Here is a 13,495-nt window from a genome sequence, read left to right on the forward strand (position 1 = left end):
TACTACTAGGGAATCAAAATACTGTAGCCCTTTCCTTCATCCTGGACCTTCCACCTATAATATCAAAAACTAAAACAGAAAAGAACCAACAAAAATGACAAACAACAAATGACAAGTTGACAACAGATACTACATGGTGGCGCACCATCACCATGAAAATAATAAAATAAAGTCAAATGCAAACGAGACAAGTAACAAAGAGAAGTAAAAAAATTTATTGCAGTATTTGCTCCGCCAGAAGTGCTGGGGATGCCTTTTAGTTCTCTTGGGTGACCTAATACATCAAAATCTAAATTTACAAAAAACTCCCCTGCATGTAGGCCACATATACTGCATGCTTCGCTTTCAACCGAATAAATTATATCCAAGAGACTCCATTGTACAGCATGGGTAAACAAAAGGGAATAAAACAAAATAAAAAGGTAAAAGTTTTAAAAGTAGCTTCCCTGGAAACTAAGCTAAATAAATCCATCCGGTGCTAGGTTAAACTCCAAGAACACTTTATTAAGAACATTAACAGACTAATTTTCAACATTCACTTTGTTTATTTTTTTAAACAGAATTTTTGTCAGCGATATAAACATTTGTCATTTTTTTTTGTTAAACTATGATACAGTGGGAAAATCAAACAACCGAGTTTGCTGCACAACAGCGAAGGAGCTCCCACACAATGTTTTCCAAACATTTCCTTCTTGTGTTTTTTCTGTTTAACTTAAACATATCCTGGATCCAGATTAAATGTTCATCACAGACCAAAAGTTCACAATACTTGCTCTCTATCTCGTGCTTACATTTCATGTTTTGCGTGTCTGTAGTATTTTTTTGTATTTTCTGTATTAGAAAAACGTTGGTTCCTCATAATAGAGTTTGGCTGCAAAGAGTTTATCTGTCTGAGAGTAACCGTAGAGTCGATTAGGAAGTTCCGTCCTTGGCTGAGTACAGTGACCGTAAAGTCTGCACCACTCTGTTCGTCAGCTTGTGTGCACTCGTCAAGGGTATTTTCTTGTAAATAATGTCCGACTCCTTGATAGTGTCCACCCAAGGCACAGTTTTGCGTCCGTCCCGTTTCTTAGCCTCAGCCCAGACTCCAGAGTAGGACCCAGCCATCCAGTGCACCCTGTAGCCCGTGTTGGTCTTCTGGATGACGCGGGCGATCTGTGGCCGGTCCTTGTACTTGGGGCAGCAGAGGGCGATGACGTCCATGGAACCTACCGTCTCGTTCATGTGACCTGATGCCTCCGCAGAGTCGCCGTGCTTCCTGGATCTTCGTGACGACTGGGGAAAGAAACAGCAGTGTTACTACAACACCCAGCTAACTACTGCACCGAGGGCAGTGAGAGCAGATACAGTGCCTTCAGAAATTATTCACACTCCTTGACATTTTCCACATTTTGTTGTGTTACAGTCTGAATTTAAAATGTATTAAAATTAGTTGTCACTGGCCTACACACAATACCGCATAGTGTCAAAGTGAAATTGTGTAATTAGATTTTTTTTAATTCTTTTTTTTTTACAAATTAATTAAAAATGAAAAGCTGAAATGTCTTCAGTCAGTAAGCATTCAACCCCTTTGTTATGGATAGCCTAAATAAAGTCATAAACATTTGCCTACCAAATCATATATTGAATGACTATCTCATCTCTGTACCCCACACATACAATTATCTGTAAGGTCCAGTCAGGTCAGTTGAGCAGTGAATTTCAAACACAGATTCAACCAGGGATGTTTTCCAATGCCTCGCAAAGAAGGGTACCTATTGGTAGATGGGTAAAAATGTAAATAAAATAAAAACATTGAATATCCCTTTGACCATGGTGAATCACGCTTTGGATGGTGTATCAATACACCCAGTCAGGAAGGAAATCGTTCAGGGATTTCCCCATGAGGCCAATGGTGACATTAAAACAGTTACAGAGTTTAATGGCTGTGATAGAAAAAAACTGAGGATGGATCAACAACATTGTAGTTACTCCACAATACTAACCTAATTGACAGAGTGAAAAGAAGGAAGCCTGTACAGAATACAAATATTCCAAAAGATGGCACTAAAGTAATACTGCAAAACTTTTGGCCAAGCAATTAACTTTTTGTCCTGAATACAAAGTGTTATGTTTGGGACAAATCCAATACAACACATTACTGAGTGTGTACCACGCTCCATATTTTCAAGCACGGTGGTGGCTGCATCATGTTATGGGTATGCTTGTAATCGTTAAGGACTGGGGAGACTTTCAGGATACTAAAGAAACGGAATGGGTCTAAGCACAGGCAAAATCATAGAGGAAAACCTGGTTCAGTCTGCTTTACACCAGACACTGTCAATAACAAAAAATACAAGGCCAAATCTACACTGGAATTGCTTACCAAGAAGATAGTCTATATTCCTGAGTGGCTGAGTTACAGTTGCAGTTACATCTACTTGAAAATCTATGGCAAGACCTGAAAATGGTTGTCAAGCAATGATCAACAACCAATTTGACAGAGCTTGAATTTTTAAAATAAATAATAATGGGAAAATGTTACACAATCCAGGTGTGGAAAGCTCTTAGAGACTTACCCAGAAAGACTCACAGCTGTAATCGCTTCCAAAAGGTGCTTCTACAAAGTATTGACTCTTATGTAAATTAGATATTTCTGTATTTAATTTTCAACAAACATGTTTCCACTATCTGGGTGAGAAAAAAAATCTATTTAATCCATTTTGAATTCAGGCTGTAACAACAAAACGTGGAATAAGTCAAGGAGTATGAATACTTTCTGAAGGCACTGTAGGTTTCAGTAGCCAACATGGCAGTCAACAGTCTTCTAAAAAGTTATTAACAGGGACAATAACAGCTGTAAGACAGCTGCAATAGGCTGCCTGGGGCTCACCCCTGGGGTTTTCTCGTCTCCGTCGCTCTCGTCGTCGTCCGTCTCTATAGGAGCTTGGTGGTGGTTCTTGTGGTCCTGGTGGCTGGACCCTCCCAGCAGTGAAGTGATGGCTTTGTTTCTGGCGTTAGCGCTGGCCGACGCCTCACCTTCCTCATCCTCTTCATCAGGGTCCAAGTGCTCCATCAGTAACTTGAACTGAGAGAGACAAGAATATTAACCAGTCTGCTGCGCTCAGAGACAACACTAGGTCACCTTACTGCAGGGATCATCAACTAAATTCAGCCGTAGGCTAATATTTTCTTGAGCGGATGGTCGGAACATAATTTCATATAATTTGGAGACTGCAAATTGACCGCAAGAAGCCCAAAAAGATATCACATTTGACTAAAACAATAATTTCAAACCTTGCTTACATTTTATATGATCACATGTCTATTATGCGTGGGAATACTTGGGAACAAATTTCATAAATTAAAATAACTTGGAGCTGATTTCCTGGTGTTTTTACAGTCTTATGTCCAACAATAAAACATGAAAAAAATTGGGAGGGTTTAGAAAACTTTGGGGGCCAAAGTTGCCAGTTGGCAAACCCTGCCTTACTGCATAACCCTTTTACAAACGACAAAAATAAACCCCATCTGGCTCAATTCCGTTTCAATTGAGGAAATTCAGGAAGTAAACAAATTACAAACCCAATTTTCCAAAATTCCATTATTTCCTTTATACGACACAAAACAACTAAAGAGACTTTCAGAAAAAAGGAAGCGTGAGAGTGATCTCTTACATCTAGGTACTGTTTGACGATCCTCCTCTTGATGTCGTAGGTCAGTTCAACGTTGGCCAGGTCAGAAGTTAAAAAGTCCAATGTCTGACGTGGGCTGAAGTGCACGTGACTCTTCCTGTTCACAGCCTTCTCGTACACCTTAGCCGATTCCGTCGGAGAGTACTTCTGGATTTTACTACATGAGCGGATGAAGAGGTTAAGTTTAGGTTATTTCTTCATTAACTGAGAAATTGGCATGGCAACATAAAAAGACAGAATTATTATCAGTATCATATTGTGATGTTCCTAGCTCGGTCTTGTCCAGTGAGACGGTAAGGTGAGATGTTATGTAGTGACGTACCTGTCTGAGAAGCCATAGAGGTTCTTTAGGTGCTGCTTGAGAACCAGCAGCAGAAGGATACCCTGCGAGGCGTTGGCAAAGTCCAACAGGGGGATGGGGTTGTCAGGCAGACGCTGCATCACCTTGTCCAAGTCCTCCATCTCCAAGTCAGAGTCAGAGTCAGACTCCACGTGGGCCTGGGCCCGGTGTTTGTGCTTCTTGGGCCTGTGGACCACCTCATCGTCACTGCTGTTGGAGCGGCTGCTGTGACGCCCCTCTTCCTCAGAGTTATCCTCCTCCGAGTGGTACTTCCTCTCTTTCTGCTTCTTCTCCCGCCGCCTCGGCTCTTTGAGAAGGGACTGCAGAGAGGACAGAGGAGTGAGTCAGTCATTCACAACCAAACAAAAGCTAGTGTTGGGGATTATTATAGGGTATAAAACCCACTACAGCTTGTATGTCTTTAAAAGTCACATTATAGGTCGTGTTTTTAAAAACCACGTGTGGCTACGTGTGATCTTGTGTGTATGACCTACCTCCTTGAAGGACTGCAGCAGGTTGCTGCCGGACACAGACAGGGTGATGTCTATGTGGTGCATGATGAACAGGGGCTCCTCCTGGCTCTGGTAGGGGAAACAGGCCAGGTTGTCTGCTATGTACAGGAGCATGTTTACCTCCATCTTCTGCAGGGGGGGAAAAGTCACAATAACAACGATTACCTTCACCAAACTCTTACATTTGTCTATCTGTTCATTCTGTCTATGTATACTGCTATAATACTGATTCTTCACAATGTGTATTTAGGGGAAGGAGGGACTCACCGAGCTGTCATCAAACAGGTTGAGCAGTGAGATGAGGAAGGCTCGTCGGTGCTGCCGGTTGGTTCGGACCATAGAGAAGAGGTGGGCGCAGAGGGCCGAGGTGGTCTCGTCCTGCCGGTAGCCACGGATCACCGTACCCTTAGCTGACCAGATAGCTTGCTGTACCTGGTAGGACATCTTCATCCCCGCCACGGCCTTCATCTGGACACACAACCAAACACAATGCATTATATACATTGATAACATACAGTAGATAATCACACTACCAGCCTGTTGAGAGGCCAGGCCGCTCTTTCTACCCCAAGACCGGCCCACAGACACTCACATGGATGAAGCCGGTGTACTTCTTATCAATCTCCACCAGCTGCTGGTCAGCCTTGTTCCTCATGGTGGGCTCTGGGTCCGTTCCCATGGCAATCAGGTAGGGCACACACTGAAAAAGAAGATGGATCAACAGCAGTTACAAAACTGTTGACAACAGTGATGCTTTTCTCCATTATAATCACACATGTATTTTTTACATGGCCAGAGTTTAGGAATGACTTGTCTGAGAAGAGTAGCCCAATGGTATGCTGTTTGGGTTTCTGAAGTGTTATGTACCTGCACAGGATGGATGAGGCCCTGGTTGAGCGTCAGGGCGATGACGTTGAGGGCAAAGTGTCGTACGTTGGACTGTGTGTGGAAGAAGGCCTCCAGCACCTGCTTCAGGTACAGCTGCATGATGGAGCTGCTCATGCCTGACGAGATGTCCCCCATCTCCTTCAGGTCCTCCTGCTTCGACAGCTTCTTCCCTGCAGACGCACAAAGGCGAGAACCATTAGGAACCCTGAGCCTGGTTCAGTTGTATGGAAACTAGCCCCTAGACATCATGGAGGCATGCACCTAACTAACACACCCAATATCCTGTGCCCCATTCTAACATTTTATTATATTGCTGTGCTTGTGTGTTTTATTTGACCTGTATTGATGTGAATAAATGAACTTTTGCTTGGACCACCAATATGAACATGTATACACTCTATTTTGTAAGTCACTTTGGATAAGGAAATGGAATATATTAGATTGAATAGACGCAGAGGTGAAACTCACACTGTTGGTCGGCCTCCTGCATGCGAGAATCCTCCTCCTGCAGGTATGTCTGCAGGTTCTTCAGCACCTGGATCTTCAGGTTGACGGAGCTCTTCCTGTCCGACAGGATGCCGTTGTACAGAGTCTTCACATCCTGCATGAACATCAGCCCTGGGTACTGGATGAACTGGAAGCCTGGAGAACGGAGAGAGGGGGATGGGGTGTAAGAGAGAAGGAAAAAGATATCAGCCCAAGCACCGAGGAACCAGGGGAACAAAAGCCATTGGTGGTGGATGACAGAATTTTGTTAGAACAACTTGTGGTCTGTGCTAGGGTGAAGTAAGGTTAGCTTTACCTAGACCAATGATGGCCTTGGTCTGAACTTCCTCATCTTCATGTTTGGTGAAGTACAGCAGAAGTTCCATCACTTTGTCCTTTATCACAACCTGAAGGGAAAAAGCAACAGTGACCGACAATGCATCAAGTATTCAGGTCTTTAAAAATCCCCAACAATACAAAAATATATCTCCCTTCTATTTCCTGGCTCTACCTTGCTGGGCCCCTTGAACTCCTCCTGGTCAAAGTCAAAGTGGCGACAGAGCGCCCCCACAGTGAACAGCGAGCGCAGCAAGGCCGGTTTGTTAGCAGCCAGAACAGGGTTGTTGCAATCCTCTGAGTGCTGGGTCTTCAGCTTGGTCAGGGCACCATAGTAACGGTTGAAACAAGCCCAAACAAACTTGTAGTTGTGAGTGACCCGGTTCACGACAGCGCCAAGACAGCTCACACAGTGTTGCACAACCTGCGAAAAAAAAAGAAGATGACAGAACAACTAAAAACCGGTCCTTCACATTTGATTTGGTTTCTTCACGGTTATTTTAGCATTGAACCTGGCTACAAGCTGTAGCCTTTACTAGAGATGTACCGTCATGCCGTATTTGATGGTGAGCTTCATCAGGTCTTCCTCTATGGTGGTGAGGAAGGTCTCAGAGGGGTGCTCCATCAGAGGGATAACCAGCTCCAGGATCTTGGCCACGTTACAGATTACCATGAAGTCACTCTGGGTCTGAAAACAAGATCAAATTCATATTGATACAGTCACAGAGATTTCTAATGTGAGAGAAAGCTTGACCTGTTGGTCATGTTGTTGTATAAAACGTGTACCGACAATAATCAACCACTAGATGGCCCTAGAGCGCTATGTAAAATCAGGTGGCTAATTTTTGCTTGAACTTTCTTACACCGGTCTCAGTGTTTCAACAAATTGAGGAGAGAAGGTTTGCATGGGTCCTTACGTTGCACTTGGTGGTGAGGTAAGGCTGCATGGTCATGGCATGTTTGACCATCAGCTGGGCTCGATTCTTACTGAACAGGAAGAGGGTGGTGATGCAGGACACCAGACGATTGGAGTTCACCCCCTTGTTCTCGATATCTGAAACAGAAACACCGATCCTTCCTTCAGTCTCAACTGGACTTTCTATCATATCATAAATCAACAGTACATTGATGTGTCAGGATAAATGGCGATTCGCAATCTAAACTGTGAGTGACATCCATACCAGCGAGAGACTCTTCGTATTTGAGGATGTGTTCCACTAGATTGTCCACCAGCTGAACGCAGGCCTTTCTGGCCGGTTTATAGGAAGCATCTTCCTCCGTCTTCAGCAGCTAAATAAGGGGGAGGTTTTGAAGTAAGGCACACAACGTAAATCTTTCGGGAACCTGTTTGTAACAGCTCTCACAAGAGAAAAGTGATATATATGAACAAGTCACAGTAGACCTGGAGTAAACAGCATAACTTCCCCCTGTGCTTAAAACTTTCCACGACCACGAATAAATGGGACAACAATGAACCTGAGCCAATGCGAAAAAAGTTCTGAATGTGACTCGAGGCCAACTACCACCACGTAACACACGACGACAACTGTAAATACTCACGTTTTGAAGCAGCTGCTCAAACCAGTCATAGCCTGTATCTTTGCATGCAGACACCTAGGAAAGATGATGTCATCAGGTCAAGACATGTCGAACAGGCAACCCTCAAATACAGACTGAGATGTACATTGGAAAGTTATTTGACAGTTTGATAGTTGTGTACTCAGCTTTGAGCCCTGGAACTCACCACGTCTGTGATGTTGAGGATCTTACGGGTCATGGCGTCTTTATCGTGATTGGGTGTAGGGGTGAACCAGAGTTTCTGGAAGGTCTCATTCACAAGTTTCTGAAGAAGAAGGTGGAGCAAACTTTGAAATTTGCACACAAATGCGCACACAACGACAGGTAACGTTCTGCAGCCCTGTGAAGTATCCATCTCCAAATGAAACACGGACATTTATTACAGACGCAGACGAATACACACCTTGATGCCCTCCTCGTCGTTGACCCTGCGGATCATCTTGACACACATCTCAGTGATCTTGTTGAAGGTGGGTTGCTCCAGACAGATGTCTCTCAAGATCTTGATCACCCTCTTCCTCACACTGATACCCGTGTCCTAGAAACAAGAGTGGTGCAATGAGGTCAGATGGGAATGCAACATCCACCATATATTTACACATTTTCACTCCAGGGCTACCTCTGCCTTACAAGCGATCATGATATATATTATCGAAAATAAATGAAACATTAAATAATAAATGTCATATTAACAAAACGACAATCTGAGTTACTTTCGTTGAGTAGAGGAGAAATGATAGCTGTTCAAATGCATTGTGTTTACGTTAGAGAAGCCTGCAGTTCTCCAGCAGAGCCCTGGGTGGCAGTGTGGAGAAAATAATATTACCTTAGGTGAACTTTTACACTTGGAATGAACTCTCAGCTAGAGGTGGGAAGTGTCATCGGCCCAGTTCCATTTCTCACTACTCTATCTCAGCTGATGCCTTCTCATTCTCCTAGAAAAGGCTCTGAGCCGTGTTATCCTCTTTAACAGCTTGTTTGCGCATTGCTCAAAGAGTTACACTTCACAGCTGTGTTTAGGGTGTCACGCTGTGACTCTGTATCTGTGCATAAAGATGTGTAATAGTCTGCTTGCTCAGGTGTGTATTATGGCGCGTGTGTGTTCGTTACCAGTATTCTCTCGATCAGCATGTCGTAGTACTGCTCTGTGAGTTGGGGTCTGCTCAGCACAAAGCGTCCCAGCAGCTCCACTGCAGCCTCGCGAACACTGGTGGAGTTGTCCATCAGACGACCATGGACCCCGCGCTGCATGTCCAACTGATGAGAGGAGAGGATGAGGACTGAGGAGACACTTATGCACAGACAAACAGGTGTATATATATATATATATATATATGTATATAATTCACCCCCCTTGACATTTTTCCTATTTTGTTGCCTTATACCTAGAATTAAAATTGTTTTTTGGGGGGTTTGTATCATTTGATTTACACAACACGCCTACGACTTTGATGCAAAATATTTTTTATTGTGAAACAAACGAGAAATATGACACACAATAAAAAAAAACATACAGTGCCTTGCGAAAGTATTCGGCCCCCTTGAACTTTGCGACCTTTTGCCACATTTCAGGCTTCAAACATAAAGATATAAAACTGTATTTTTTGTGTGAAGAATCAACAACAAGTGGGACACAATCATGAAGTGGAACGACGTGGAACGACAAAAACTGAAAAATTGGGCGTGCAAAATTATTCAGCCCCTTTACTTTCAATGCAGCAAACTCTCTCTAGAATTTCAGTGAGGATCTCTGAATGATCCAATGTGTGACCTAAATGACTAATGATGATAAATACAATCCACCTGTGTGTAATCAAGTCTCCGTATAAATGCACCTGCACTGTGATAGTCTCAGAGGTCCGTTAAAAGCGCAGAGAGCATCATGAAGAACAAGGAACACACCAGACAGGTCCGAGATACTGTTGTGAAGAAGTTTAAAGCCGGATTTGGATACAAAAAGATTTCCCAAGCTTTAAACATCCCAAGGAGCACTGTGCAAGCGATAATATTGAAATGGAAGGAGTATCAGACCACTGCAAATCTACTAAGACCTGGCCATCCCTCTAAACTTTCAGCTCATACAAGGAGAAGACTGATCAGAGATGCAGCCAAGAGGCCCATGATCACTCTGGATGAACTGCAGAGATCTACAGCTGAGGTGGGAGACTCTGTCCATAGGACAACAGTCAGTCGTATATTGCACAAATCTGGCCTTTATGGAAGAGTGGCAAGAAGAAAGCCATTTCTTAAAGATATCCATAAAAAGTGTCGTTTAAAGTTTGCCACAAGCCACCTGGGAGACACACCAAACATGTGGAAGAAGGTGCTCTGGTCAGATGAAACCAAAATTGAACTTTTTGGCAACAATGCAAAACGTTATGTTTGGCGTAAAAGCAACACAGCTGAATACACCATCCCCACTGTCAAACATGGTGGTGGCAGCATCATGGTTTGGGCCTGCTTTTCTTCAGCAGGGACAGGGAAGATGGTTAAAATTGATGGGAAGATGGATGGAGCCAAATACAGGACCATTCTAGAAGAAAACCTGATGGAGTCTGCAAAAGACCTGAGACTGGGACGGAGATTTGTCTTCCAACAAGACAATGATCCAAAACATAAAGCAAAATCTACAATGGAATGGTTCAAAAATAAACATATCCAGGTGTTAGAATGGCCAAGTCAAAGTCCAGACCTGAATCCAATCGAAAATCTGTGGAAAGAACTGTTCACAAATGCTCTCCATCCAACCTCACTGAGCTCGAGCTGTTTTGCAAGGAGGAATGGGCAAAAATGTCAGTCTCTCGATGTGCAAAACTGATAGAGACATACCCCAAGCGACTTACAGCTGTAATCGCAGCAAAAGGTGGCGCTACAAAGTATTAACTTAAGGGGGCTGAATCATTTTGCACGCCCAATTTTTCAGTTTTTGATTTGTTAAAAAGGTTTGAAATATCCAATAAATGTCGTTCCACTTCATGATTGTGTCCCACTTGTTGTTGATTCTTCACAAAAAAATACAGTTTTATATCTTTATGTTTGAAGCCTGAAATGTGGCAAAAGGTCGCAAAGTTCAAGGGGGCCGAATACTTTCGCAAGGCACTGTCCATATCTATTCACCCTCCCAAAGTCAATACTTTGTACAGCCACCTTTTGCAGCAATTACAGCTGCAAGTCTCTTGGGGTATGACTCTATAAGCTTGGCACATCTTGCCCATTCTTCAAGGCAAAACTGCTCCAGCTCCTTCAAGTTGGTTGGGTTCCGCTGGTGTACGATTTTTGCAATTCGTTCCAGTCACAGGCGGCAGAGAACTGGAACGAAAGGCGGCCAAATGAGGTGTTGGCTTTAGGAATGATCAGTGAGATACACCTGCTGGAGCGCGTGCTACGGGTGGGTGTTGCCATCGTGACCAGTGAACTGAGATAAGGCGGAGCTTTACCTAGCATGGACTTGTAGATGACCTGGAGCCAGTGGGTCTGGTGACGAATATGTAGCGAGGGCCAGCCGACTAGAGCATACAGGTCGCAGTGGTGGGTGGTATAAGGTGCTTTAGTAACAAAACGGATGGCACTGTGATAAACTGCATCCAGTTTGCTGAAGAGAGTATTGGAAGCTATTTTGTAGATGACGTCGCCGAAGTCGAGGATCGGTAGGATAGTCAGTTTTACTAGGGTAAGTTTGGCGGCGTGAGTGAAGGAGGCTTTGTTGCGGAATAGAAAGCCGACACTAGATTTGATTTTAGAGATGTTTGATATGAGTCTGGAAGGAGAGTTTACAGTCTAGCCAGACACCTAGGTACTTATAGATGTCCACATATTCTAGGTCGGAACCATCCAGGGTGGTGATGCTAGTCGGGCGTGCGGGTGCAGGCAGCGAACGGTTGAAAAGCATGCATTTGGTTTTACTAGCGTCTAAGAGCAGTTGGAGGCCACGGAAGGAGTGCTGTATGGCGTTGAAGCTCGTTTGGAGGTTAGATGGCACAGTGTCCAAGGAAGGGCCGGAAGTATACAGAATGGTGTCGTCTGCGTAGAGGTGGATCAGGGAATCGCCCGCAGCAAGAGCAACATCATTGATATATACAGAGAAAAGAGTCGGCCCGAGAATTGAACCCTGTGGCACCTAAATGTTTCCCCTTAACTTCTTATGGCTGCAGGGGCGGTATTGAGTAGCTTGGATGAAAGGTGCCCAGAGGTGCCCAGAGTAAACAGCCTGCTCCTCAGTCCCAGTTGCTAATATATGCATATTATTATTAGTATTGGACAGAAAACGCTCTGAAGTTTCTAAAACTGTTTGAATGATGTCTGTGTGTATAACAGAACTCATATGGCAGGCAAAACCTGAGAAGAAATCCAAACAGGAAGTGGGAAATCTGAAGTTGGTCGATTTTCAAACCCAGCCCCTATTGAATACACAGTGGGATATTGGCTATGTTGCACTTCCTAAGGCTTCCACTAGATGTCAACCGTCTTTAGAAACTTGAATGAGGCTTCTACTGTGTTGTGGAGCCGGATGGGAGCTGTTTGAGTCAGTGGTCTGGCAGAGAGCCAGATCCTGGTCACGCACATTTCACATGATAGCGACTTGCGTTCCATTGCTTCTCTACAGACATAGGAATTCTCCGGTTGGAACGTTATTGAAGATTTATGATAACAACATCCTAAAGATTGACAAGTTTCTTCGACCTAGCAAGTTTTAAGTTCCTCGGCATACACATCACAGACAAACTGAATTGGTCCACTCACACAGACAGCATTGTGAAGAAGGCGCAGCAGCGCCTCTTCAACCTCAGGAGGCTGAAGAAATTCGGCTTGTCACCAAAAGCACTCACAAACTTCTACAGATGCACAATCGAGAGCATCCTGGCGGGCTGTATCACCGCCTGGTACGGCAACTGCTCCGCCCTCAACCGTAAGGCTCTCCAGAGGGTAGTGAGGTCTGCACAACGCATCACCGGGGGCAAACTACCTGCCCTCCAGGACACCTACACCACCCGATGTCACAGGAAGGCCATAAAGATCATCAAGGACATCAACCACCCGAGCCACTGCCTGTTCACCCCGCTATCATCCAGAAGGCGAGGTCAGTACAGGTGCATCAAAGCTGGGACCGAGAGACTGAAAAACAGCTTCTATCTCAAGGCCATCAGACTGTTAAACAGCCACCACTAACATTGAGTGGCTGCTGCCAACACACTGACACTGACTCAACTCTAGCCACTTTAATAATGGGAATTGATGGGAAATGATGTAAATATATCACTAGCCACTTTAAACAATGCTACCTTATATAATGTTACTTACCCTACATTATTCATCTCATATGCATACGTATATACTGTACTCTATATCATCGACTGTATCCTTATGTAATACATGTATCACTAGCCACTTTAAACTATGCCACTTTGTTTACATACTCATCTCATATGTATATACTGTACTCGATACCATCTACTGTATCTTGCCTATGCTGCTCTGTACCATCACTCATTCATATATCCTTATGTACATATTCTTTATCCCCTTACACTGTGTACAAGACAGTAGTTTTGGAATTGTTAGTTAGATTACTTGTTGGTTATTACTGCATTGTCGGAACTAGAAGCACAAGCATTTCGCTACACTCGCATTAACATCTGCTAACCATGTGTATGTGACAAATAAAATTTGATTTGATTTGATTT

The 13,495-nt window shown here is 43.8% G+C and overlaps 1 protein-coding gene across 3 annotated transcripts in view; it reads right to left on the reverse strand.

Moving 5' to 3' along the window:
• Positions 1-194: 194 nt before the first annotated feature.
• Positions 195-13,495, reverse strand: part of LOC139408784 (nipped-B-like protein B) — a 53,837-nt gene continuing 40,536 nt past the window's right edge. For all 3 annotated transcript variants that reach the window (XM_071153106.1, XM_071153104.1, XM_071153103.1), the window contains exons 29-46: positions 8,925-9,071; positions 8,218-8,352; positions 7,981-8,079; positions 7,797-7,850; positions 7,418-7,526; positions 7,154-7,290; positions 6,784-6,924; positions 6,412-6,660; positions 6,217-6,307; positions 5,883-6,056; positions 5,394-5,584; positions 5,119-5,226; positions 4,794-4,994; positions 4,509-4,655; positions 3,997-4,334; positions 3,657-3,831; positions 2,873-3,067; positions 195-1,275 (exon numbers count right to left, since the gene is read on the reverse strand). In XM_071153106.1, coding sequence (XP_071009207.1) covers positions 913-1,275; positions 2,873-3,067; positions 3,657-3,831; positions 3,997-4,334; positions 4,509-4,655; positions 4,794-4,994; positions 5,119-5,226; positions 5,394-5,584; positions 5,883-6,056; positions 6,217-6,307; positions 6,412-6,660; positions 6,784-6,924; positions 7,154-7,290; positions 7,418-7,526; positions 7,797-7,850; positions 7,981-8,079; positions 8,218-8,352; positions 8,925-9,071 — 3,054 coding nt within the window. In that variant the 3' untranslated portion in view covers positions 195-912. The remainder of the gene's footprint in view (positions 1,276-2,872; positions 3,068-3,656; positions 3,832-3,996; positions 4,335-4,508; positions 4,656-4,793; positions 4,995-5,118; positions 5,227-5,393; positions 5,585-5,882; positions 6,057-6,216; positions 6,308-6,411; positions 6,661-6,783; positions 6,925-7,153; positions 7,291-7,417; positions 7,527-7,796; positions 7,851-7,980; positions 8,080-8,217; positions 8,353-8,924; positions 9,072-13,495) is intronic.

This window comes from Oncorhynchus clarkii, chromosome 5 (genome assembly GCF_045791955.1).
Source record: "Oncorhynchus clarkii lewisi isolate Uvic-CL-2024 chromosome 5, UVic_Ocla_1.0, whole genome shotgun sequence".
Taxonomy (NCBI): Eukaryota; Metazoa; Chordata; class Actinopteri; order Salmoniformes; family Salmonidae; genus Oncorhynchus; species Oncorhynchus clarkii.